This window comes from Ornithodoros turicata, chromosome 6 (genome assembly GCF_037126465.1).
Source record: "Ornithodoros turicata isolate Travis chromosome 6, ASM3712646v1, whole genome shotgun sequence".
NCBI lineage: Eukaryota > Metazoa > Arthropoda > Arachnida > Ixodida > Argasidae > Ornithodoros > Ornithodoros turicata.
Window position 1 is genome coordinate 5,143,271 of NC_088206.1, and position 24,956 is coordinate 5,168,226.

The 24,956-nt window shown below is 43.1% G+C and overlaps 2 protein-coding genes, 1 long non-coding RNA gene and 1 other non-coding gene across 8 annotated transcripts; 3 read left to right on the top strand and 1 right to left on the bottom strand.

Annotated features, from left to right (window-relative positions):
- Positions 1–553: 553 nt before the first annotated feature.
- Positions 554–6,416, bottom strand: LOC135398929 (DGAT1/2-independent enzyme synthesizing storage lipids-like). Of its 3 annotated transcripts, none has more exons than XM_064630501.1 (7): positions 6,154–6,416; positions 5,538–5,699; positions 5,285–5,456; positions 5,046–5,213; positions 3,570–3,903; positions 3,199–3,262; positions 554–982 (listed from the first exon to the last, which is right to left on the bottom strand). In XM_064630501.1, the coding sequence occupies exons 2-7, from the start codon at positions 5,667–5,669 to the stop codon at positions 878–880; spliced, it is 975 nt and encodes a 324-aa protein (XP_064486571.1). In that variant the 5' UTR covers positions 5,670–5,699; positions 6,154–6,416; the 3' UTR covers positions 554–877. The 3 variants fall into 3 exon arrangements, with proteins under 3 accessions (XP_064486571.1, XP_064486569.1, XP_064486570.1); XM_064630499.1 differs by having other exon boundaries at positions 6,163–6,415; XM_064630500.1 differs by lacking the exon at positions 6,154–6,416 and adding an exon at positions 5,909–6,114.
- Positions 6,417–6,596: 180 nt separating this feature from the next.
- Positions 6,597–21,202, top strand: LOC135398928 (tyrosine-protein kinase SRK3-like). 2 transcript variants are annotated; one of them, XM_064630497.1, is made up of 12 exons: positions 6,597–6,753; positions 8,444–8,527; positions 9,533–9,764; positions 10,451–10,544; positions 10,692–10,790; positions 12,245–12,348; positions 13,172–13,321; positions 13,413–13,577; positions 13,983–14,242; positions 15,951–16,104; positions 16,423–16,554; positions 17,505–21,202. In XM_064630497.1, exons 3-12 carry the CDS (start codon positions 9,545–9,547, stop codon positions 17,717–17,719), a joined length of 1,593 nt encoding a protein of 530 aa, XP_064486567.1. In that variant the 5' UTR covers positions 6,597–6,753; positions 8,444–8,527; positions 9,533–9,544; the 3' UTR covers positions 17,720–21,202. The 2 variants fall into 2 exon arrangements, with proteins under 2 accessions (XP_064486567.1, XP_064486568.1); XM_064630498.1 differs by lacking the exon at positions 6,597–6,753 and adding an exon at positions 7,151–7,227.
- Positions 21,203–21,411: 209 nt separating this feature from the next.
- Positions 21,412–24,309, top strand: LOC135398930 (uncharacterized). 2 transcript variants are annotated; one of them, XR_010424152.1, is made up of 3 exons: positions 21,412–21,527; positions 21,733–21,914; positions 23,281–24,309. It is a non-coding gene; the product is annotated as an uncharacterized LOC135398930 (long non-coding RNA). The 2 variants fall into 2 exon arrangements; XR_010424151.1 differs by lacking the exon at positions 21,412–21,527 and having other exon boundaries at positions 21,641–21,914.
- On the top strand, positions 23,057–23,177 carry LOC135399354 (U5 spliceosomal RNA). Its single transcript, XR_010424244.1, has one exon. It is a non-coding gene; the product is annotated as a U5 spliceosomal RNA (small nuclear RNA).
- Positions 24,310–24,956: the final 647 nt, after the last annotated feature.

The window sequence follows — 24,956 nt, forward strand, 5'->3', positions numbered from 1 at the left end:
AGCCTGAAGTTTTTGGGAAATATTTTTTTTTCTAAATTTGGGGGGGTAAAAATCTGGTAAAAAAACGTGTGCTCTAAATTCGTGCAAATTAGGGTGGAAAAACTTTCAGTATGCTAAATTTGTGGAGATATTGGGCTCTGTTACTCAAACTAACTCTCCTGGTTTGGTACAAATGGTGATGTAACTGCCTTTGCTGGCCAAACAGGTTAGTGTGCAATCCTATAGATTACTCGGTGACGGCAATTTGCCGGGTAAAAAAGTTGTACAGATTGGGATGAAACGTTACAAACACTGGGGTGTCGCATTTATCCGTTCGAGCAACACCCTAGCAGCAAAAGGGAGGGGGGACACATATTGAGAGATGGATAGAATAGCCGATCGCCCGTTTATTTGTTCTTTTCCCCCGATAGCTAGCAGCGGGCTTCAACGAAGAAACACGTCTGTGGTGTGTTCTGTAAGCTTTTGTCCGAAGCTGTACCACTAGTCCCAACTCACCATTATGACACAGAGTATCGTCTGCCAACCAGTGCTTGGCCAAAGGATACAATAAGGGTGCACGCAACTTTCTGCTTTTTTTATTGCAAAAGCATACTCGGAAAACATGGTATAAAGTGTCTAAAACCAAAATATGTCCAACATGGTACAGCAAACAAAAGCTGAAACAAAAAAGAACCTAGACCTGCACCTTCCAAAAGTGCAGCAAGCTCCCCATTTATAAAAATGTATGTGTATATATAAATAATGATCACATGACAACAACGGGAGTTATTCCATCACCCAGGTGGCGCTGTCCCAAAATAATTATGAATAGTATGTACATCCTAAAAACCCTCTGTGGTATGCAAAAAGGCTGTAAACCGTCACGGGGGAAGCGTCGCTACGGAACCTTGGGCCTCTCGTAGAACCTGTCGAGCAGCGCTCTCAGGATGCTGCCCGGTATTCGCTGGTGCCGCTGGATCAGCGCTTCAACCGCTTCAGCAGCCTGTAATGGTGACAGAATCCAGAATTTCATTTTTGCTACTTTCACTTTCACTAATTCACTTCTGAGCATAGAAGCGTATACGAAGAGGGGAGTCAAGTCCTGTAGATCACATAAACAAAATACAGAAGCCAATACTGAAGATTTTTGTTTAAGTTTAATTTGTACAATAAAACGAATACAAATTAAAATTAATACAAATTACAAACAAAATTACAAATACAAATAATACAAAATTACAAATACCAAATTACAAAATACAAATTAAACTTAAACAAAAATCCTCAGTGTCGGCTTCTGTATTTTGTTCTGAGCATAGATTGAGAAGTTACCCGTCAAAGAGAACTAGTTACAAGTTAAGTTACCGTGTGCAGAATGTATAACAAAGTTAATAACTAAGTTCTTCAGCCTCAAACGTAACTCGCAGTTACTGAGTTACATAAAAAAAATAGAACGAGTTACCTCCAAGTAACTTCGGACACAAAATAGCATTATGCAGGTGGAGCGCGCGTGAGCAGTTGAGTTAGACCTTGAGTTAGACCTGCGGAGGAGTGACTGCATGAAAGTTATCCAGTATGTTTCATTCCTAGTGATTTTCTACATTTTTTTTTTTCTTAACTCCAGGGGCAAAATTGAAGCACTTGTGACTGATTCCACAATCTGATTTGGATGGTAAGACGGTCTAGACAAAAAAAAACATTTCAAAATTTTGAAATAGCCACCGTCTTCTAGCTGAGGAATTGTGGGAAGGATCTGACGAGCTGCCTCAGATGTGACCCCGAGCAAATATTCAAACACAGAGTGGGCGGATCTGAGCCAATTTCCGTGATGTCACATCTGCTCGGAGCGAATTAACATAATCGTTCATTAGGCCTCCGAAATTTATGTTCCTATGCAATAAACTGAGGTGCATTAGAGATTGGTTATAGCAGAGTGACGACAGGCGAAAAAGAGAAGTGCTCCTGTTATCTTATCATGTTGTAGGCCAATTCAAACTTGTATTACTGTGGTTTGGTTTTGGGCTCATTTTGGTCACATTCGGGGAGGTCTATGCAATGTTTTCCCTTGTTATTGTTAAGAAAAACACTGCATCGAAAGCCCATTCGACAAAATTTGAGCACTTCATTTGGGATCGTGTAGTAAAATAACGCGGACCACAAGGAACGATCACTGAACAAACACAATCACTAGAGCTGTGCGAGTAGCAAAATTTCCAGTGCGAATAGTTTACGGATATTTCACTTACAGTGCGAATCTAATCCAAATAATCAGAGGCCCAAGCTCAAATAATTTCGAATACCTCATGGTGCAATATTTTGTGGTGGTGTGCTCATGAGATGATGTTCTGCTCCAAACATGTGAGCCTTTTCACCTAGCATAACATGTCGTGAGAGAAGGGTACCTCTGTGTTGTGTATGGTATACTGCATTAGTGGAATGAACTGCATTGAGAGTTAGTCAACATGTTCCATGCAGCGCCTGCTTTGTGTGCATGTTTACATTGTTGGAAGTTGGGAGCACATTTACTGGAACCTGCAATGCCCAGAGTACAGCGTTGACCGTGAGCTCACAAAATCTGTAGACTTTAGTAACAGAATATTGGAAGCACTGTAAAGCGGGCTTCACCTCACGCTCCGGTGTAATGCGCTGAAGCCGACTTGCAGAACGGAGCCTTAGACAAAAAAGAACGGCGGTAACGTGAAGTCGGCTTCGCATAACTCTTGGATATAATGAGGCAAAGCCAACTTGCAGAATGATATACTTTCACTTCAGTACCATTCGAGAAATATTCGAAAATTTCTAATACTGAAAATAGGTTGCGAATAGCATCAGATACTTGTATCATGTTCGAAATTTCAAATATTCGCACAGCCCTAATTTTCATGAAAAAAACACGATGCTTTCACGAAACCAGCAAAGACTTCCACAAAAAAGAGAAGGGAAAAAGCGGCTCTGGCTATGCTGGTGATCACACACCTGGCCATGTGAATTCATGGCAAAATATGCCATAAGGTGCAAAACATGCATTTTTATGCAGTATAGAACCTTTCCAATCGGTCCCAAACCAACACTAAAACCGTATATATAGTGTTCAGGGACAAAGCTATATCGGGGGGGAAAAAAATGCATCCGCATGAAAATCTGGGCTCCAGCGATAATATTATTTTTCGTATCGTATCATATCTGGTATCAGCTTCATTGCAATGAATTGGGTCTTACCTTTTGAGCAAGTTCAGCTGGAGTCATGGCAGGATCAAATGGAATTGGTTTGCCTATCACGGTCCTGTTAACAGATAAACGTCCTAAGAATTGTGCTGTCCACTGTTGTCTGTGGCTCATAGCTGAAACTTCAAACTGTCTCCTGTGCAAGTGCATCTACTGCATAAAATGAATGTCTCAAGAAAACATATACTGTAGAACCCTATTATTTTGTGCCCCCTTGATTTTCTGATGCTCAGACACAGATCTAGTGGAGGCGCCAAAGGGAGAGTGTGCCGTTAAGCGTTTCAATTTCACGAAACTGAAATGATCACCACCAAAATTTTTTGCTTTTTCGTTCCACTCGCATGCTGCAAAACCCTGATACTAACCTTAATTTAACAGGAAATCCCCCATAGATCGGTACAATGGGGAGCCTGGTCTTGTCGTAGATCTTCTTTAAAAATCCTCTCCCGTAGGAAAGAGAACGAAAGGCTTCACGGACGTTTTGGGTGAACACCGGGATGATGGGGGCCTGCGCGTCGATCGCTGCTTTGGCGAAACCCATGCGTTTCTTCCACATAAGTTGATAATTTTCATCTCCAAACTGCGCCTCGAGCACTCCACCGGGAGCGATGGCCAGCAGGTTGCCATCTTTTAGCACCTGAGAGCAACTCTGAATTGATCCTGGTGACACCTTGAAGACGTCCGTGAGAATTTTGAAGCCTGAAAACAATTTTAAAAAAATGTGATAGAGTTGCATTATTTACAGAGGTGAGCTCAGCAGTGATGGCCACTAACGGCTTCTACAGTAGTTTAACTATAACTACTTCGTGATTGAGTAGTTGTTGTAAAGTTGTTGTTGTTGCATGAGAATACATGCATAGTGCATATTTTGCCATATTTTCAGGTGTCCAGGTGCGAGAGCTTTCTCTTCCTTTTTTTGCATGGTTAGGTTCTGGGCCCAGTCGGAACTGAATGTTTTCAATGTTTTCGGTGGGGCGTTCAGCCCCTGTCCAGTCCTTCACAGCGCGAAATACATAGATTCAGCATTAAAGCCGTGCCAGGCACATGAAATCCACAAATCTTCCATATCTCTTCCTACAGCAGTGCCCAAGGCCTTCTTTGTTATGTGCTCGTGAATGAAGGCGACATTGTCTTACTGTGATCTCTAACAGAATGCTCAAATTTGTCAAAAATGCATTTGGTGCATTGCTTTCTAACCAAGAACAAGGAAAAAAATTGCATATACTCAGGATTTTTAAAATAGTCTTTAGACAAAAAAAAACTATTAGGAAATGGTGAAGACTTCCCACGTCACATCCACTTAAATCTCCCGAACATGTTTAAACAAATTTCCTTTCAATTACATTTTATATTCGCATCACTTTAGAGCTGCCTTCATGACTTCAAGCTTTTGTTCTTGCTGCTGTTTCGAAAAATTGAAGTGTACTTGACAAGAAAGAAAAATTTTCAGGATGTTCCAGAGACTCAAATGGATGTGATGCGGCTATTTATACATATAGATATATATAGATAGATATACCGTGCCAAATAAAGTTATTATTATTATTATTATTATTATTATTATTATTATTTCTTAAGGATATGTTTTCAAAAAATGTATCAGACAGAGCTGGGCTATATGTGGGATTTTACATTGATTACGACTAAGCTTCAAATTGTAACTCTCGCTTTTTATGCGAATCCAGTCTGGATGCTTCTTGAACATCCCCTATGTATGCCAACGCGTTGTGCTCCGAAACAATATGCCTCAGTATGTTTTATTCGCCCGGTAAATATATTTCCTTTCACCTGAAGGCGCGTGTTGCGATAAAGAGGGCGCGTACAGTACGGACGTAACGTACCTGGCACCATGAAGAGGAACCTGTCGCCCACGGCCCTTATCAACCTTTGCTTGTGTAGGATAACCGCAGCCACCAGGTAATAGTAGTCTATGGGAATTGCACCGTGGTAGTAAACCAAGAGGGCGCCACCGTCACTTGGAATGTTCTCCATACCTTGCACCTCGTAACCTAAAAAAAATAAGCTTATAAAAGCACCGCAATGCTTTCTGTGGCCTATGTGCTGCCTACGTGCTACCTACCGTGCCATATCCAGGCATGACCACTCCATAGGAGAGCCAGCGTGTACCGGGCACCGTCCCAAAAGTCCCTAGCGTAGGCATCTCTCAGACGCAGCCGGTGCCGGTACAGGTGCAGGAACAAAATGGAAATGTACAACAGGAAGATGATAAGGAGGGGCAAAATAAAAGCCACCTGGAAGCCAGCCGTGAATTATTTTAGGCGCGAGCTTTTTTTTCCAACACTACACAGTAGGATGGCGTAACATATGCTTACCACTACAGGCGTAAACAACCAAACAAGCCAGTTAAAGTAGTCCAGGTCGGATACCCTATCGAATATTGCTTCCTTCAGGTACGAATACACCGTGTCACTGATCCGCTCCGTAAGTCCCGGACCTGAAGACATCTTCTGACGACCTTTTCAGACAAATTGGTGCTACAACAGAGGGTGGTTGTACAAAGCATTAGCACCTCTAGCTTTATCCATGTTATTATTTTCTGTCTCTGCGCATAAACAACCTGCGGTGATCCGGAAAACCGGATCGCTATAAAAACTCCCGTGTCTTCAAGGCCAGGCGATTTCGATTTCTCCGCAAAGGTGTAAGGCAATGAAACCCATAGAAAAACCCATCCATATATACTCACGAGAATTTCGACTGACCAGAGTGATTGGCATTCGGTAAACGCGAGTGTTTTCTGGGAGATCTGCGGAGAATGTGGGCCACTTAAAATATGATACCTGAACGCGCGATGTGTTCTCCATCGGGTCTACTATCAAGGATGTTTGTCTCCGATTGCTAATCAGTCGCGCGTCTGGGAACGCAAAGCAAAGCATGGGGACCTGCGCGCACCACTAGTTGCGCACCAAATAACGCATGCTCACGCTTTACCTGCTTTACCTGTCAACGGAAGAAGCCGTAGAGCCACATATTATTTGGTCGCTTGTGGCGGCGAAGGACAAATTTGATCCAGGCGCAAATGACACCAATCCTTGTGCTAGATACGGATCAATTGTATTGGGTCACATAGGATGCAAGCTCAGCAGTCTTTGTGAACCACCTCGTCGGCTGGAGTTGCCGGCATCGTAGTCCTTGAACGCATGAGGAAACTGCATTAAATAAGTTAGCCCTTTGCCAAATATAAAATCAAAACTAAAAACAGTGAGCTCTCTCCGCCATCTGGTTTGCGAAAAGAAAAGTTGGGTTGCAAACGTTTTCTTCTGCGTTTATTTCGGATGATATTTATTAATACTGAAATCACTGCCAAATTTCTATACTGACTCTTTTACGGGCGTATTTGAGCTTTACTTGAAGTCGGGTGAGCTTTGCTTTACCACGTGATCGATGTGTCGATGCCCTGCAAGATGTCGACTTTACTTCATATGTAATTTTTTAGCCCAATAAAGTAGTATTTATGTAATAGTTAGTCACAGCAACCCGTCACTTAACCTAGCGGAGTATGTCGTCGATGAACTGGAAAGACGAGTGATGGTGAGCTCCGTTTCAATCAGTCCGATGATCGCTTGCATCCGTTTATCCCATTGCCCAAACAAACTTTGTCTAGTGCTACAAGCGGTCATCAGAGTGTTTTTCAATTCGATCAATTCAATTCGAACAATATAGATTTTGAGGTTACGGCGACCTGTAAAAGTGGATTCTGTAGCTAAAGCGACTAACTTTTCTGTACGGGATGTATCATGTATCCGTTGCGTTCGAAGTTTGACAATTCGAAGTTTGTTCCTTCCTCCGCTTAATAGCTTGGCCGTTGTCGATTACAGTTACATGCTCAGATGTCCAAATTGGAATATGTGTTTGGGGTAATTACGCTTAATACGGCTAGATGCACACCTGTTTCCGCTTTTCGCGGAACAGCTTGTTTATAACGGTGCTTACTGATAAGCGCCCCGTTGTGTGGTGACATTTGCATTTGGCTGCTTCTGTGTAGCATTCGGCTACTGCTAACGTGTAGGTGTTTGTGTTACTGCATTTGCGCGTCCTGCAGAAGTTTGATACAGCGCACGGAACAACTTCTAGTGGCTGCAGGCTTGCAATTGTGACATTTTCTAAGCCTAAAAAGTGTTGTATAGTGTCACAAATTGATTATGCTCCTAAAATGAAAGGGAGACGCGTGCTACTATTGAGTGCATCACATAAATTTTCGTTGCTACCTATCTCCGTACGGCGTTTTCATCTTTCACTGTGACCACCGTTTGTTGCTTCTCGTTTGTAGACTTTGGGTTGGACCCACAGGGGGATCTAGGTGGGGGGTCCGGACGTCCTGACTACTACATCCCTTCGGTTTCTGTTATCAGCGAGTGCTTCAGTTGGTGTCATTCAGTGTATGTGCATGCTGTCCTGGACAGGACCCCCCCAGAAAAACCCTGGATCTGCCTCCTGGTACACCATCCAAACTGCAATTTGTGTGATATCGATAAGACCCAGTGAAACATATTACTGAATCAAGTTTTTTGTTTCCATAACAAATTTTTGTTTCCATAACAAATTTTTGTATGAACAGTGGCCAACAGTGTTTTTTTGTAAGTGGGATTTGATGGGAACTTTGATAACTGCAAGCTCTATGGGATCCTGCTTTTTGAACACACAAATTTTCAGCGGTGTGTCGGACACACAATTTGCGTGGGGTTGAGCCTGGTGTCCAGCCGGAGGAGCCATTGTGTACGCTGAAATACAACTAAAGAGGAGAAGTTTGGCGTTTATTTTCTATGTGGGTTTAGAATTGTTGGAGAAACTGCTACTCATAACTCCAGTTCTTGCAAAAACTACTTATCTCAACCTGTTCTGTCACCGACCTATCATCATTCTTCACAGGCATCAGAGTTTGTCGGCTCGATATGGCCCTCAGCTGTAGATGACGAGACACTCTTACATTTTGCCGTCTGACGTTTGATTTTTTTTTTTTTTGCATTACAGTGCAGAAGAAGCACCAGACGTAATATTTCATTGCCTCCATCCTAGCAGCTTCCCGTGTAATATTTTCGTGGCACGACGTTAAGTGAAAGGAACAAAGGACACGCTCGGTAGGACAGGACGACAGAACAGGCTGTGTTGTCGTCTGTTCCTTTTGCTCAATTTTGTGCCATGCATTCCAGCCAACTAACCCTACTCTCAACGTTAAGTTATATTTCCCACTTAACTGAGGCTTACTTCATGTGATTTGCAGGTTCCTATCCTTGGGAGCAACATTCCAGGCAACTGCAGCATGGACCAACAACTTCCACCAACTCTATAGCCTGCCCATAAACAGGTATTACGATATACATATACTTTTTTTTTTGTTCGTCAGCTTCAACGATCTTCAAAAAGCTGTTCTATTGTTGCTGGCATCTCAGAAGGCCATTTTCACAATTTTTTAATTAGCGTTTGAACTGAGATTACGGTTTCTTGCACTAGAGGTCAATCCTTAAAAACCTGTACCATACCAGTCAGCCTACACATACCACTAGCTAAAGGTTGCGGATTAATGCTTTATGCGCACAGAGAAGTTTCAGGTATTAGCACAAGAGACATTAGCGTGCTTGCACTGTGTTCTGTGATACTTTAAGATAAGCAGTGCGCTGTGTTCCTCCTTTAGTTTCTGCTTTAGTATGTGCGTGTATTATCGGCTACAAGCTCAAGTCCAGCATTCAACATTTCAGACAGAGCTGTTTTGAAAAGATGTTGGCAATGTAGCATTACTCTGTCTTTCTTCTTTTGTCTTTCTTCTTTTGCCTGTCCGTCTGAGAACCTTTTCCTTGTGACTGGACTACGACCTACTACATTATAACGGCCATGTCATAATCGGCAACCCCGTCTGCACGATGCGCCAGGGGTGCTACTCATCGGCCCGCGAGATCTACGTCATGATTGGACAATGGAAATTTGAATTTTGGACGCGCAGAAGCGGACGTACGACTACCGTAGCAGACGACGGCAACAGTTCTTATGAAAACGCGTAGAATGATGATGATAATCAACTTTAGAAAGAAGCATCTCCCGTGGGACGTGCACCACTTGTACAGAAATACTAAGGTAAGCTGAAGTACAAAGTATTGCAGAAATTGAGGAAGCGATAATCGGGTCGATGAGTAGCGCCACCGCTAGCTTCCAAATGTGGTGCTGGGAAGGGGTGCCTATGACATGGTCATTATAATCTAGTAGGTCTTGGACTAGACCCTCATTACAAGGAGGCCGACCAGGGGGCGCCACTATTCATCCATCCAAATGGGAAATGGGCGCATACTGTTACCTAACCAGTGAACAATGTTTGTAGCATCCAAGCAAGATGGGCAACGTCCATTGCCTCAACAGGGAACGTGAGGCTCGCGAGGGTGTCGGTGAGGAGCTGCACGACAAGGGCGGTGCGGGGGATGCAGGTGGCAATGGGGGTATACCTCGTCACCAGGACACCCGCTACACCAAGGCTCCCACTGGTGCACCTCTCGTCAGCGCTACAAACATCCCAGCTCACGATGCAGTGGGTCCAGTCAAGTCTGGAATGCCAGGTGTGTATAAGAACAGATACAGGAATAGTTATAGGAACAGATATAGGAATATCACGTGTGTATAGGAATAGTTTTGATAGAGGCTCGCGATGCCTGTTGTGTATAGGAATATTTTGATAGAGGCTCGCGATGGAGATCGCGATCTGATAGAGACTGAAGTACTGCTGCTACTATTACTAATAATAATAAACACAAAAATAAGCAGTAATAAAAAACTTAATGAAATAGTGCTCAAAGAGTAATTGGCAAATTTTACAGTATATGCCTCGAATGCAATGAAAGCCCCAGTATGCGCTGTAGAAACAGTTGCGAATAAATTTTGTTTTATGTGGTTTTTAATAGGACCCAGTTGGAGTTTTCACTCTCTCTCTATCTTTCTCTCTGTCGTAGATAACCAGTATGTGAAGTATCTTACAATTCAAAATATGTCACGAAAAATGTTCTTGGATCATATTTAGTACTTCTTTTGGGATGTCTTGAAGTTTTATTTTTTTAAAAAATAAAATTACTGCCTTTTCTTGTGCGAAGTGTCAAAAAGGGTGGAAACCAAGGTGTTTTTTGAGAAACCCACAGCATGGCAGAATTAGTAATTATAAGAGGAACTAAAGGAAATCTGAGAGCTTTTACTGGTTTGGCACATTGAAGGCTATTCTAAAGGATGTCATTCCTTTTTTTCACATTTTCAGCCAAAGTTGTGATAGCCTTGTACACGTACAAAGCCAGGGACAACGGTGATCTCAGCTTCAATAAGGGAGACAGACTACAAATTCTTAATGATAAGTGAGTGCGCTTTCAATTTATTTCCTCCTGCTGACCAGCTTCCTTTTTCTAGCCCACGCATTACCGTTCCACGTATCGCATCTGTAACTTTCTAACTCTGTCTGTCCTTATCGTAATTGAAAATCTTACACGTTTTCCAATGCGTAGTGACCCAGACTGGTGGCATGCCAAACAGCTGACAACCCAACAGACAGGGTACATTCCCAGGAATTACGTTGCCTTTGAGAAGACAGTAGAGAGCGAAGAGTGAGTCGAAAATATGCACCTGTTTTATTAAAATACCATTGACACATGTTTGTTTAGTTGTGTTACATATCTTGATACGTAGTATATGTTTGTAACATCACTGCGGAGGCATGCTTATAAAATGTATCAAATATAGATATTAGCAAATATATAATAGAACAGAAAATGTTATTTTTTAGAAGCTAGAAGTGTATGCCTGGTAATGGGGTGGTGGGGTTATCAGTTAACGGGCAAGTTACTTCTAAAGTTACTTTTGCAAAGTTTGGCATCTGTATGCTTTCATCGCTTCAATCCAAACACATTCCTTCCCACGCTGAATAGTCGTTTAACGGATGTGATCAACGGAGTGTTTCTATGATCTTTACAGTGAGAAAAAGTGTTCAGAGCGTGCAAACACCTGGCAGAAGTATAGCACAACCTAATTATAGTTACATTTTACAGTTTCACCAGAGGTGATAAATAGTTACTTGTAGCTCATTTACTTGTAGGGGTGTGCAAATATTCGAGTTCTCGAATTCAAATCGAATGCCAATCACTCGAAGTATTGGATTCGCGAATCGAATACCCAATATTCGGTTTTCCGAATATTCGACCAGTCGCCGAAAATGAACGACACCCCCCGAAAGTGGGCTTCACCTGATGCTTCCCTGCATGAGGTGAAGCCTGCTTTACAAAATTGAATCGTGCTTTATGAAATTGGCAGTGCTGCAGGACCAACACGGACGGACGGATTGTAGTTTAGCTTAAGATAACATTGGCCCAAGCTTATTGTGCATACTTCGCCTGAAGAAGGGGCGGTGTCCCTTTCGTGTGCAGTTTAACAGTGCCAGTGGGGGATTTCTTTAAAAATTTAAGACTCTTAAATAATGCCTACAGCCCAGGAACAGGAAGGATGCCTTAAAGATGACCCTTGCGTTCAAAATTTAACCAACATAACTTTGCCAGGAAATACATACACACGTACTCCAGTAAATAAGCTAAAAGACATTCCCGGCAAAGCTGAGGCAGGACGCCAATTTGTTTGTTTCACAAGTGACCTATAGATGTTCAGAAACAATTGCAGCCTCATCTGTGTAACATGCCACTGCCTGAGAGCAGATTTTCAAATCAAGATAATTACCCCAGTATGTACTCATCTGAAAAGGAGGAAACACTATCATGTAACATTAAAGATTAGGGGCTTCCCACAAAAGAATTACATGTGTCTCCTGTGACAGTTAATGCTAGAAAAATTACACTAAAGCCATGAGCTAGAAATTTTCAAACTTTTGGTGCAAAAAGCGTGTATTGTAAGCTTTGCATGACTGTTCGATATTCAATTCGGTATTCGACATTTTTTCCTCCCTTAGATTCAATAACTGTCACATCATTTTGCTTATAAAAACAACGGCATCCATTATTGGGCTTTTTAAAATTTTCATCATATCTAACGTCTACTGCTTGTAATACTGCAGCTGGTTCTTTGGCAAAGTGTCGCGGAAGGATGCAGAGAAGATGCTCCTGATGGCTTCCAATCCGCGTGGAACATTCCTCATCCGCAACAGCGAACAGACCAGCGGTGAGCATATTGAGTCACACACGTTAGACGAAAAAGTTTACGGCAGTCACATAGAATACAGAGTCTGTTGTCAAGCCCTCCGCTTCAAGATGATTGGTGGGAAGCTGCAGATTAAGTAAAAACTGATAGATAATGTTGAGCAATAAAATTTCCTCTCGTATTGCTTTAGGACAGATATAAAGACCACACATGTGCAAACGGAATTCATTGAAAAGTCTCGATGAATGCAGCAGTTTGTAACAAAGTTTGAAATTTGAAACACTGCAATTTGGAAACACCTGGAGGCAGTTTGAAATGCTGGAAGCTTTAAACATTGGAGGTTTGAAGCGACGTGTCTCCACTACAATGTCTCATTAATGTCTCATTTCACCATTTTTTAAAAGTTGCAAGCACAATCCTCTGCTGTGTTCACTCTTGTAGGAGTTACGTTATGTTTAGGGCCTGACTTTTTCGGGTTTTATTTTTGGCCAAATTCGGGGGGTAAATATCGGGTGATATTTTTCATTTGAAAATTCGGGTGTATTCGGGTTAAATCCTGTTATGGCATATTCTGTCATCAGGAATTCGGGTGTATTCGGGTGATTTTTTTTTGTTTAATAAAAATTTGTCTTAACATGGAACTAATGTTTAGCAATGTTATCAAACTTTATTTTAATGCACGCTTATGAGTGTGCCACGCGACCCGGATGTTTTCGGGTAGATTCGGGTTAAACCCAAATTTTACTGATTTCGTTCGGGGGGTAAATATCGGGCGGATACGGGTTTAACCCTAAAAAGTCAGGCCCTAGTTATGCTATGTTAAGATTAAGTTATGTACCCTCAGGAGCCTACTCACTGTCGATCCGAGACTTCGAACAGACCAAAGGGGACCACGTGAAGCACTACAAGATTAAGACCATGGACAATGGCGGGTACTTCGTCACGACAAAGAAGACGTTCACGATGTTGCAGGAGTTAGTTTCCTACTACATGGGTCAGTAGAGCTTGAAAAACTCTGGCAGTATTACGGGAGGAAAAGAAAAAAAAAATAAAGTGAAAGTTTTTTTTTTATCCACGACACGTAGAGGGAGCTAACGGGCTGTGCCACAAACTGACTCTCTCGTGTCCGAAGCCAAAGCCGATGCTGTGGGACCTCTCGCCCGAGACGAGGGACGAATGGGAGATTCCCCGCAATTCTGTGCAGCTCATGCGCAAGCTGGGCAGTGGGAACTTTGGAGAAGTTTGGTATGGTGAGTATTCTACCTATCTACAAAGTTTGATGTGCTGGTTTTATTAGCCTTCTGCCAATTTTTTTTCTTTTAGTCTCGGTTGAGTTTTCTCGAACAATGCACCGTCGTAATGCGGCAGATGGACAATTAAAGATGGACAAAATTTCGAAACATTCGCACAGCTCTACACTTTACTTAATCATGTAATACTTAAAAGCCAATCACATATTGTGAGATAGAATGATTACTAACTGCAGGCGGAGAAAACAATGTAAAAATACATATATTGACTGCAGTCCCATTTGGGTACTCGAGTATTTGACGGGAAAGTGCACAGTTCGAAATTTGCTCTATCTGAAGTGTGCGAGTGAATGAAAGCATTGAAAATGCAGAGTGCACGAGTCAACTACGCCGTATCTCTTGCAGGATTGTGGAAAGGGACGACGGAAGTAGCTATCAAAACGTTAAAACCCGGCACAATGGATCCGGCAGCATTCCTGCAAGAGGCCTCGATCATGAAGAAGCTTCGCCACGAGAAGCTAGTGTCGCTGTATGCCGTCTGCTCTAAAGAAGAACCCATCTACATTGTTACAGAGTACATGACCAATGGTTCCCTTCTGGACTACCTCCGTAACAGGGACGGGCGCAACCTAAAGCTACCTGCGCTCATAGACATGGCTGCGCAGGTTTGTTCCATTAACTGGCCTTTTTGTAAAACTGTTTTACACGTTGTCTCAAAGCATAATGCACGGATGTGAAGATGCACGCGTTTAAATTGGAAAATCTGGAACACACCCTTCTCAATTGCCCATACTACCAAACTTTCAGAACTTTTTGTCGACTTTCCGGACTATACTACTCATGGTCAGCTTTGGGTAGTAACTAACCTACAGGTACAGGTAAACGTATTTAGTTACAATCCGTATTTCCGTAGCAGACGATGGGATCAATGGTGTCGTCTGCTACGTACATCGCGTCTGTTGGTGCTCTTCTAATCGAGGGGAATATCCTGCAGCTGTGTCACAAAATATTCCATAGCAGATGACGGGACCAGTGATGTCGTCTGCTATGTACGTCGCATCTATTGGTGCTCTTCAAACCGAGGGGAATATCCTGCAGCTGTGTCACAAAATATTCCGTAGCAGATGACGGGACGAATGGTGCAAGCCTTGCAACCCTCTTTTCCACCTCTTTATCTGAGGACATATGCTGGGACTGTGTCGGTGTTGAGAGGTTCATATGACATCTGAGAATAATCATGACGACCTCTCGAGATCCACGAGGGACGGGGACCCCCGCCCCCGCTCGGTACGCCCATGATCTCGACCCCAAGGAACGGCAGAACTCTTACGAGTATCTGCTTTGCGAAGTCGCAGCGTTTGACTCTATCCTCGGTAAAACGTTATGTCCAAAAGGTTCAAAACCGGGAATCTTCCTAGTTCCAAGAACCAGGCTTGCACAAACTATGAAGACGACTCTGAACTCCCAGAATTGCAGCATAATTGCAGATCAGTGGATATCACCACATACAGGAGGGAGCAGAGCGTATGAAGTGCACCTCAGCTGGCTATCCAAGCCATCAAAAGCATTCGACAAGGGTCTACTGCTTTGACTGACTTTTGGTCAAAGGCAAAAGCAGCCAAAGTGCATCATACAAAGAGCCAGAAGTGCAAGAGAACCTGTGCACAAAAGGACAGAAAAGGCAGTAGTGCTGGAGCCTTCTAATTTGCAGTTAAAAATAGTGTGAAAGTTTGCACTTCATTTTCTTAAAACAACTTTTCGCTCGACCTGTTGCTCCGGTTATGAAATTGATATTTTCCACAACCACTCTGTCTATTTTGATGCAGTTTGTTTCCGTACAATCGCTGAACCTTCCTCGAGGTTGTGGAATTTCCATTTTTTTCGCGTAAATCAATTTATAATTTATGCTGTTGTCATACTTTTCCATGCCAGATGCATCAGCTGCAACCACACGCACAAAAATGAAAACCAAACATTGTCGTTGTAAAAATTGAAAAAAAAAAAACTGAGAATGTTGCGACCTCAACCATACATTTGGGAATGCACTCAAAGTTCAAGCAGTTTTCCCATCACATTTTTCAAACTCTGCAGGCCTTTCACAAAATGCAAAGATAAAAAAAAAATGTATTAAAAAGTTTGTGATGTATCATTATATTTCTCTTCTAGTTAATTCATTTTGGGGGCATTATCGACTGCGCAAATTTTCAACATAATCTATTAGGAAACAAAAAGTTTGTTGGTCCCCACGTGCCCCCTTAAAACATCCCACTCTTCATCATCATCATCAAAATAGTGTTGTTTTTTTTTCACCTATCACTGTAATGACAACCTCTGTCTGATTACATGCAAATACTTTGTAATTGCTGCGTGTAGATTGCGAACGGCATGGCTTACCTGGAAAGCGAGCAACTGATCCATCGTGACCTTGCGGCTCGCAACATTCTGGTGGGTGACAACAACGTTGTCAAGGTGGCGGACTTTGGGCTGGCCCGCATCATAGAAGACTCCGAGTACACAGCAAGGCAAGGTACGCGAACGTTATATAAACGTTACATTGCTACTGTATATGCACGTTACATTGCTGTAGCATGGGTAAGATTCAAAGCTGGTCTTTGTTTCATTCGCTATTTATTATTATTATTGATGATTGAGTGACGTTTCTGTACTTGTTTATCATTGTGCATAGTGCTGCATACATTGGGATTACTTAATGTGCTGCTGTAGGGGGTAGAGGCCTTGTCAACTCTCCTGTGACTTTTTAGCCTCTGCTCTTAATTGCTTGTGTGATGAAATAAATAAATAAGATGTTTGTCATAATGACCTACCTCGTGATATGCTTGCGTAGGTGCAAAGTTCCCCATTAAATGGACGGCCCCCGAAGCGGCTCTCTACGGGAAGTTTTCCATAAAGTCTGACGTGTGGTCCTACGGCATCTTGCTTTACGAGCTCATCACCCATGGGCAGATTCCATACCCAGGTAATAATGGTCACACTCTGATTATACTGTCTGTATGTTAGAGCTGGACGTCTAGTGAAGCCCAACAGCACCGAAATTACTTACCCGAATTATTGAAGCAAAATTATAACCCGGTATTTATCCCCCCGATGTTGCCGAGAAATGTAACCCGAAAAAAGTCGGGCCCTATGTATCCTTAGGGCCCTGTGTTTTTTCTGGTTTTACGTTTTTTGAAAATCTGGGAGTAAAAAATCGGGTTCTATTTCGGGATCCATAAAACGGTAAAATTGGATGGTATCGGGTGGAAAATAAAAAGACCAAGCGCTTCTCGCGTTTAGATTGACAATAGGTGCTGAACAGCTGTGCTGAATGTCCAACGCTTACTGTTCTCCTGTGCCTGTATAGATGGTTGAATTGGCACTTTGCAGAGTTCCTTTTTGTTTTGTTTTTTGAGTTTTATCCAAAGTGACGATGATGCAAATCGAGGGGGTAAAAACGTGTTTTACCCTAAAACGGAGGGCCTTACGTACACTTAGAGCCTGAAGTGTTCGGGAAATATTTTTTTCTAATTTGGGGTGGGGTGGGGGGGTAAAAATCGGGTAAATAAGCGTGCGCCCTAAATTCATGCGAATTCGGGTGAAAAAAACTTCCAGTACGCAAAATTCGGGGAGAGATCTGGCTCAGTTACTCAAACTAACTGTACCGGTTTGGTACAAACGGTGATGTAGCTGCATTTGCTGCCAAACAAGTAAGTTAGTGCATTCCTACAGACGTCTCAGCGAGAGCAACTTGTCGGGTAAAAATCGGGTTTCACCCTAAAGAGGCAACCTTCAATTCGGGGTGCAAGTTCGGGGAAGAATCGGGTTAAACCCCAAAACTTCAGGCCCTACGTGTACCGTATTTTGTGGCACGATTCGCCTGGTGCCCGTGTTCCTAAATTTCTCCCCCCGCTGATCGACTGCGTTTTGCAGCAATGCCCAACCGTCAGGTGATTGAGTACGTGGACCGGGGCTACAGGATGCCCAAGCCCCCCAACTGCGAGTGCCCGGATTCCGTCTACGGGATCATGCTCAACTGCTGGGAAGGGGACCCGGAGAAGCGCCCCACCTTCGAGTTCCTCTACGGATTCTTCGACGACTACTTTGTCTCCACCGAGCCCAGCTACCGAGACGCCGAGGACTTCTAGGCGGTCTTTCAGTTTTGTTTCTTTTTCTCTTAACGCTGTTCAGAAATATTTGTCCGACGGATTTCTCACCGTAGAAGGACTCGGGCAGGAGGTAACCTCGCAGGTCTGGAGGGAAAAAAAGCAAGACGAGCCCCCCTGAACATGGAGCATGAACAAACAAACTTTTTGGTCCGGTCTTTTCGATGTCGTGTCATGGGCAGGGACAGGAACGAAAAGTCGATGTGAATTTTGTACAGAATGGTCACACTTTCGATTTGTTGTCATTAAGGTGCTGTTGAGATGGGTCTGTTGAATCCCTCTGTGAAACTTTGACGCTTGGTTGGATTCGTAAAATTTTGACAAAAATACTTCTGTACACAATCCTTGGAATGCTGTTCAGGTCATGTAGGGTCACTGCGTAAGCTTTGCCACAAAGGATCTTTGTTGACGCCTTCGCAATAGCAATAGACACACGTGAAATGAAATGCCGTCGGTTGCTGGAAAGGCTTGTTTAGTGACCCTGGCAACAATGATGTTCTTTGACAATTTTTGTTAATCTCTTTCTTAAGCCATCATTCACGCATGCGCACAGATTACTTTGATATCCTGGCACCAGTGCACAAAATGAAAGAGTTATGCATTTATGTTTCCTGCAGAATCAATTCCAAATGGCCTTTGAGAACTCCCCGCAGGGCTCTCATTATTTCTCGGTGACATGCAACAATATTTTATGTCTGCGTGTTTACACTCTATTTATATATATATATATATACATAAATACATATTTGTTGCATGCTAGTGTAGGACATCAAACTTTCTTGCTTTATTATTGATACTGTGACTCCTGCTGTTGGATTGTCCTGTAGCTATCAGGTTGGCCAGCTATCGAGATAGCTAACGGCCGATTATCAGGAAAATTATGACACGTAAAAACGTTAACGGTGCACCTTGGTATAGATCTTAGCCGCAGAAGCGTTGCTGTCCAGACTTCGGCCCTCAGTTGGTCGACGTAAGGTTTTCAAACGTTTGATATCTGGTGATCTGTGTCAAATTGGGCATTCACGTTCTGCGGTACAGATATAATACTGCCTCTGTTTGTGATGGAAGGTGATATCTAGTGACCGACCTCTTTGGGTGTACTGGTACTACATTTCAAAAGCAAATGCAACCAGTTCTCACGTCCCATCATGAAATAACCCGAAGTTTGAATGTTCTGAGCGCGTCTGGGATGTCCCGAAGCTTTTTAGGCTCTTGAGCACCTTCCTGAACTTAAAAGTCTCACCAAAAAGTCTGCACTTTTAGATGCGGACAAACTTTTGGATGACCTTTTTATACTGAACATTTTATACTTTGTAACGGTTTTGTAAGAGTATTGGAGTGTACATTCCGTCCGTTCCACCAGGGCTGAAGGGATGGTGCCTGCCAATGTCGTTCTCCTTCGGGGGAACGTGGACATATCCTAACTTGCCAAATGTTTTCAGAATTAGTATTGCATGTACATAGATTGATTAGATTACATTGTTAGTGCTTTACTGGGCTGGAAATGTATAGTACTAGTAGTCAGCTTTTTTATATCATGATATAGATGGCTGTCATTAGCTTCTGCTGCTCCATTATGCAAAAATTTCACCAGATTTGTGGTCACCAGAATGTCTTCGGATTCTTGGTACACAAGGCTGACTCTTGAATTGTTCTTGGAAAGAGCATGTTTTCCCCATGTATTTCATGTGGCAAATATTAGCTGCGTGCTACTTGTATTTAAAAGAGTGTGCAGGTATATGCAACATTATCTGGCAGTTGGATATTCTTGTAATGTTTGGTAGGCATTATATGTTAACATGAGTGAAATTTACAATAAGCTGCATGTAAAACAGCAGCATGCTTAGAGATGGTTAAGTACACATGTTAACTTGCATTATCCAATTTAGCTGACAAGATAAACTTGACACTTGGTAATGCTTGCAGAAGTTTTCGTTCCAGAAATTTCGCGCAGGCTGATGAAATTTATAAGTGCTCCGCATGACGTAACTTCTCACATACTATGTAAATAAAATAGCATCCTATTTTCTAGCAGTGCATAACGAAATTTCATGCTTTGTTCTTTGAATGCTTGATTACGATCTGGTAAGACTGTTAAAATTGTTTGTCATCTAAGCTTGTGAACTAGCTATGTTGATACAAGTAATTTGTTAGTATGTGTGGTTTATTCAACTTTGTTCAGCTACTAACATCTACAGTATTTAACTTCCTCACCCTGAGCTAGAATTGTATATAGTTTATGCATGTATGATACTTTAATTTGTATCAGCAGTTCTAATATCTATTATAATTGCAATTGAATGTCATGGTTCCCACTGGCCCTTGAAACCCTTGAATTTGAAAATGCTACTTTCACTGTCTGGAAAACCATTAATTTTGCATCTTGTTCTCATGGAGCTGCTGGTATGAATTTTGCTTACCGAGAGGCAGGGCTGTAGCATTGAAACCACAGGAGTTAGCACTCTCTACAATAGAAATCAGTATCAAGAAATTTATAGTGCCGTCCGTTATATTAATCAGTTTTTTGTGAACAGATCACTATTGTGCAGTCCCTGTGATAGGTGATACTTGTAGCTTATAAATATTTCTGTGAAATATTGAAGCCCTGGCCATAAACTATGTCTTACACCTCAGTCAAAATGATGGCTGAGTCTTAAAAGGCCCTTGAATTTTTGTTACAAAATTTAGTGGGAACCATGAAACGTGATGTCCACCTTGCGATGCAGTACTAAGGCTCAGCTGCGCTTTAGTACTAGTAGTGATAGAGTATGTTGCATGTTCTTTAGTGACAAGAAAAATGTTACCAAGTGTTTTTTTTTTTTTTTCTTTTAACATACAGGTTTTCTTTTTATTCGTTACAGATTTTTTTATAAAAAAAGCAATGAGATCGGCACAGATGCCGTTTTTGCAGTTGAGTCACACGACATTGCAGACATCCTCTCGAAGACAGTATCGATGAAAGTCATTCCACCTTCTAAAAAACCCTAAAAGCAAGTGTGTGTGTTGAAATATTCATTGCCGAACATTGCTATGTAGATGAGGCGAAAGCGAGCAAACCAGATGCTCTCTTTTACCCTAAGTCCTATCATTAAAGAGTTAATTAGTGAATTTTAGGTAATGAGTCACCTAGAGGTTGCATACTGTCTGTGTGAGGATGTCTGCCTGGCCATGTAACTCAACTGCAAAAACGGCAGCTTTTTTTTTGTAAAAACCTATAACGAATAATAGTAATAAAAACACTTAATGACAAGTGTCAAAATTTCCGAATTTATTAAACGAATTAATGTGCGGCATTTGAAGAATGTTCATGAAATAAAGGCACTCGGAAGTATTTAAAAAAAAATGATTTGATTATGAATGGCAGCCCACGCACTCCCCAGTTGGCAACCCAAAACAGTTTTGTGCAGAAGAGATTTGTGTTTGTATGAAAGATAAAACAAATGTACCAAACAACTTTGCAATTGACTTTTTATACTTTTTCTGTCGCCTTACATGCACCTGAATGCTTGACAACATACGATGGCGATAGTTTGGCAGCTTGATGTGAAATGGATGCAGGAACTTTTGGAGTTCCTATTGGATTACGTTCGAAACACGCGTGTGAAGCAGACGTCAAAAATAGGCTTGTGCGCCGCCGCTGAATCCGGGGCGCGCCGATCACGCGGCACCAATCACGTGATACCAATATGACGTTTCGAACTTTCACTTTCGGCGCGGGAGTGCTGTCTGCGTACCGTATCGAAAGAAAGTTGCTGAAATGGCAAAGACGAAAAAAGAATGCAAGTAAAAGGTAAAGTGTTGGACTGATTGCCTATCATATACGAATGCATGTGTGCTTTATAGTCTCGTGATTCCAACCAGGTCGCGCGAGATACACAATTAACATAAAGGTGGTTTCGAAAATAGGAGGCGGACGTGCATTGCGCAGCCTGTTGTCCATGCTGAAAGATATTTCGGTGGTGTAAGCCGATGAGGAGGAGTCTGTCATGTTATAGGTGATGCACCTGAGAGCCCCTGCGTTGTTTGAGTGACTTCCTTTGCGAGGCATGGCCACGGCAGCAGCCACTTCGTTTCCTGGGATGGTCCACACGGAGTTGCGATGGGAATGGGACACATTTGTGCACGAGCCTTGTGAGATGCTCTGGCGAGATGCTTGTTCGCCGTTTCATATGCATGGGTACGTCTTGTGCATTTATTCATTTATTTACACCTAGTGGACCACAAATAGCCTGGCCTGGAATAGTGGCGTATTCTTCAAACAGCGAGTGAAAATGGGTTGCAATTGGTTCTACATTTATGACAGAATTCCTGACAGTGAAAAGATGGCTAAGAAGCAAGCGAGCTGGTGACGTTGAGGCATAATGTAAAACCCCCCGAGACTAGGGAACACGAAGCGACGGACACAACACAACACGAAGTCACAAACATAGCTGAAAACTTTACTTCACAGACCACAAATGTAATATACACAACAGAGGGACAGAAAAACACACAGTTGACAAAATAAGTTGCGTTGTTGTGGTCTGTGAAGTAAGGTTTTCAGTTGTGTTTGAGACTTCGTGTTGCATCTGTCCCTTCGTGTTACAGTCCCAGGGTTTAACATTATGCAACAATTCCTGAAGCGAGAGCGTTGGCGCTACCGGTGTCGGGTGACTGCCACAGCAGATACTTTCTGGATACTTCCATCGGCGGCCATGTTCGCGGAATGAAGGTGTAGCGGAAGGGGCCATGAGTCCTTCCTCCTGTAATAAAGAAACACGCGTCGACGTAAACAAAACTTGATAATCGCAGATTTTGTTATCGCCCTGTGATTAGGTTGTGCTCCTCTTGCAGACAGCGGTGAAAGTGGAAAGTGGTGAAGGCCTGCGCCACCTGGTCAAAATTATCTGACGAAGTGAAGATGCAATCTGCTAAACCGCGTTCAAGTGCAGTTACAATAAAATTTTATTGGTTTTATTTTAATTCCCAAGTCAAACAAGCATTCACGCAGGTAAACAGAGACAGCTCTGTTTTTTCTTAACATATCCCCCCTCCTTGTCAAGAGTAAACCAGTGGCGCCATCCCAGAGTCATATCGGGAAACAGTGTTCCGTGCGCGCGCGTACGGTAACAGTAATTCCTAAATGTACTGGAACACTCCATAAAACAAGTAGGATTTTGACAAAAAAACGGCACGCCAGCAAGACTTTACAGAGTTTTTACAACTCCGTTTTTGTGGTATTACAGAAAGGACCTACAATGTACTGTTTTCTGTATAGATATCACCCAAATGACTGGATGCTCATTTTGAAAGACGTGTTTTCGAGACCAAGTGTTTGGTATGCTCAGGTCTCCCTTCAAATCCGCGTACTAATCTTTCGCCTTTTACTAAAGATTACCGTGGAGGGGGACAACACAATGAGCCTATAGGCAATTTTTGGAAGGCCTTACCTGTTTGGGTGAGGCCACATTTGAAAACAAAAAACAGAATTAACCATTCCATTCCTAGCCACTCCTAACTAACCATTCCCAGCCATTGTTTTCATTATCCCTCTTGTGTTTCAGTCCCCTGGCTTTGATGTAGGCCAGCCCCTTGGGATGGATTCCCTAGGTAGTTGACGGGGTAACTTCGTCAAGACATGACCAAGCAAGTGCTAGAAGCGGTGGCAACCGCCACCATGCTTCAGAATCTTCGTTCCGTGTGGTTCTTTGTAACAGCTAGTTCACTGCAGACAATTGGTGTCTTCGGCATCATTCATGAGAGTCATCACTGTCCTTCATCTACCAACTGAACTATCTGGTTGCGATCTTGGCGAAGTGTTTTCCAGATGCGGAAGAGTCATAAAAGCCTCATCGAGAGTCCTTCAGAGAATACCCTACTGTTAACGGGCGCAGAGAGGTTCCAAGCTTCATCACCGTGAGACGATTCCAAGCTATGTACCTGTACGTAGGAATGCGTAAGCTATGGAGACGCTGCTGTCAAGAGAATCATTTCGCCACAGACTGTTCAACACCAAGGTGTACGCGTTGCGTGGGATATCGCCGAGGCGATCTCCTACTGTGAACGGTGTAGAAAATGCGAGGGGCTGACCACTGGGCAAGTCGGTGCCGAGTTACAACGTACGCAACGCGAGTGTCACAAACGAATACTGGTCGACGAGGATACTAGGGAAGAACCCTCAGCATATGACATGGCCTCATGGACTTGGATGCTGCTTTATCTGATGTACAACAACCTTCAAAATGCTTCAGAATGCTTGCTCACACAGGGTGTAGTTGACCGACAAACCTTCTGCAGAAAAATTGTATGCAGTGTCATTAATGCACACGTGGTACAATTAGCTTGCTGGCTTCCTCTTCCCCCCCCCCCTCCTTTGCATACACAAACAGGGATTTTCCCAGCACCGCCCCTCCCACACACACACACCGAACCTGCTCCCCAAAATGCCTGCCAGAAAGGCCAGCAAAGCAGCAAATATGGGTGATACACCCTCCCCTCGCGGGACGAAAACGTTGGGAAAATCCTTGTACCGCCCTACGAGTGCTACGTTTGATTAAATAAAAATCGCCGAATATTACCAGCAAGAAACCGTATTCGCGCTCGCACGCTTCGCCAATTTCTGAGGTATGTATTAGAGGTAGGTATTTCGAGGGGCGGGGGATGTCGAAGAAAGAGTTCCTGGAGGCAAGCTTTCGTCAAAAGGGCTTGCCTTGTCTCCAAGAAGAGCTTATTGTCACCCAGAGCGCCTCGGCGAAGAGCAGCCGATGAAGCCTTTCGGAGGCTGAAGACTAGTGGCTCCTCCTTCGGGTGTCTGTGCTCTGTGTCCCGCTGAGAAAGAGCACGGGTGGTGAAATGGAAAGCTCAGCACGGGAACGTAAATTCAGACTCTGCTTGAGCAAACCAAAGACTATGGGGTTCAGGAGCCCAAGGAGCAGGCAAATGGCATATGAGACTGAGATCGTGGCAACGCTGGGCGAGCCATCGCGGCGATTAGCAAGAGTGTTGCCCGCCAAGGTGGGCACGTCTACTGGTGTGCAACATTGAGACGATCGGGTCAATACTTGTATTGCTGACTGATTAGATATGGGTCACAAAATTAGTGAGCATCATCACGGTGCCGTGGTCAACAGAAGCAGCAGAGAACACGAACGCGTGGCCCGTGCCTAGAAACCGGCTTCGTCTTTGTCGTCTGTGTACGGGCTTCTTTTGTTTTATACTATTTTATCTGGCTTCTGTTAGG

Coding starts and splice junctions, on each gene's coding strand:
- LOC135398929 (XM_064630501.1), bottom strand. CDS start 5,669: ATGTCTTCAGGTCCGGGACTTACGGAGCGGATCAGTGACACGGTGTAT. Junction 5,457..5,537: donor GGTTGTTTACGCCTGTAGTG/GTAAGCATATGT, acceptor GCTGGCTTCCAG/GTGGCTTTTATTTTGCCCCT. Junction 3,263..3,569: donor GGATTTCCTGTTAAATTAAG/GTTAGTATCAGG, acceptor ATCTGTTAACAG/GACCGTGATAGGCAAACCAA.
- LOC135398928 (XM_064630497.1), top strand. CDS start 9,545: ATGGGCAACGTCCATTGCCTCAACAGGGAACGTGAGGCTCGCGAGGGT. Junction 14,243..15,950: donor TCATAGACATGGCTGCGCAG/GTTTGTTCCATT, acceptor TGCTGCGTGTAG/ATTGCGAACGGCATGGCTTA. Junction 16,555..17,504: donor TGGGCAGATTCCATACCCAG/GTAATAATGGTC, acceptor TGCGTTTTGCAG/CAATGCCCAACCGTCAGGTG.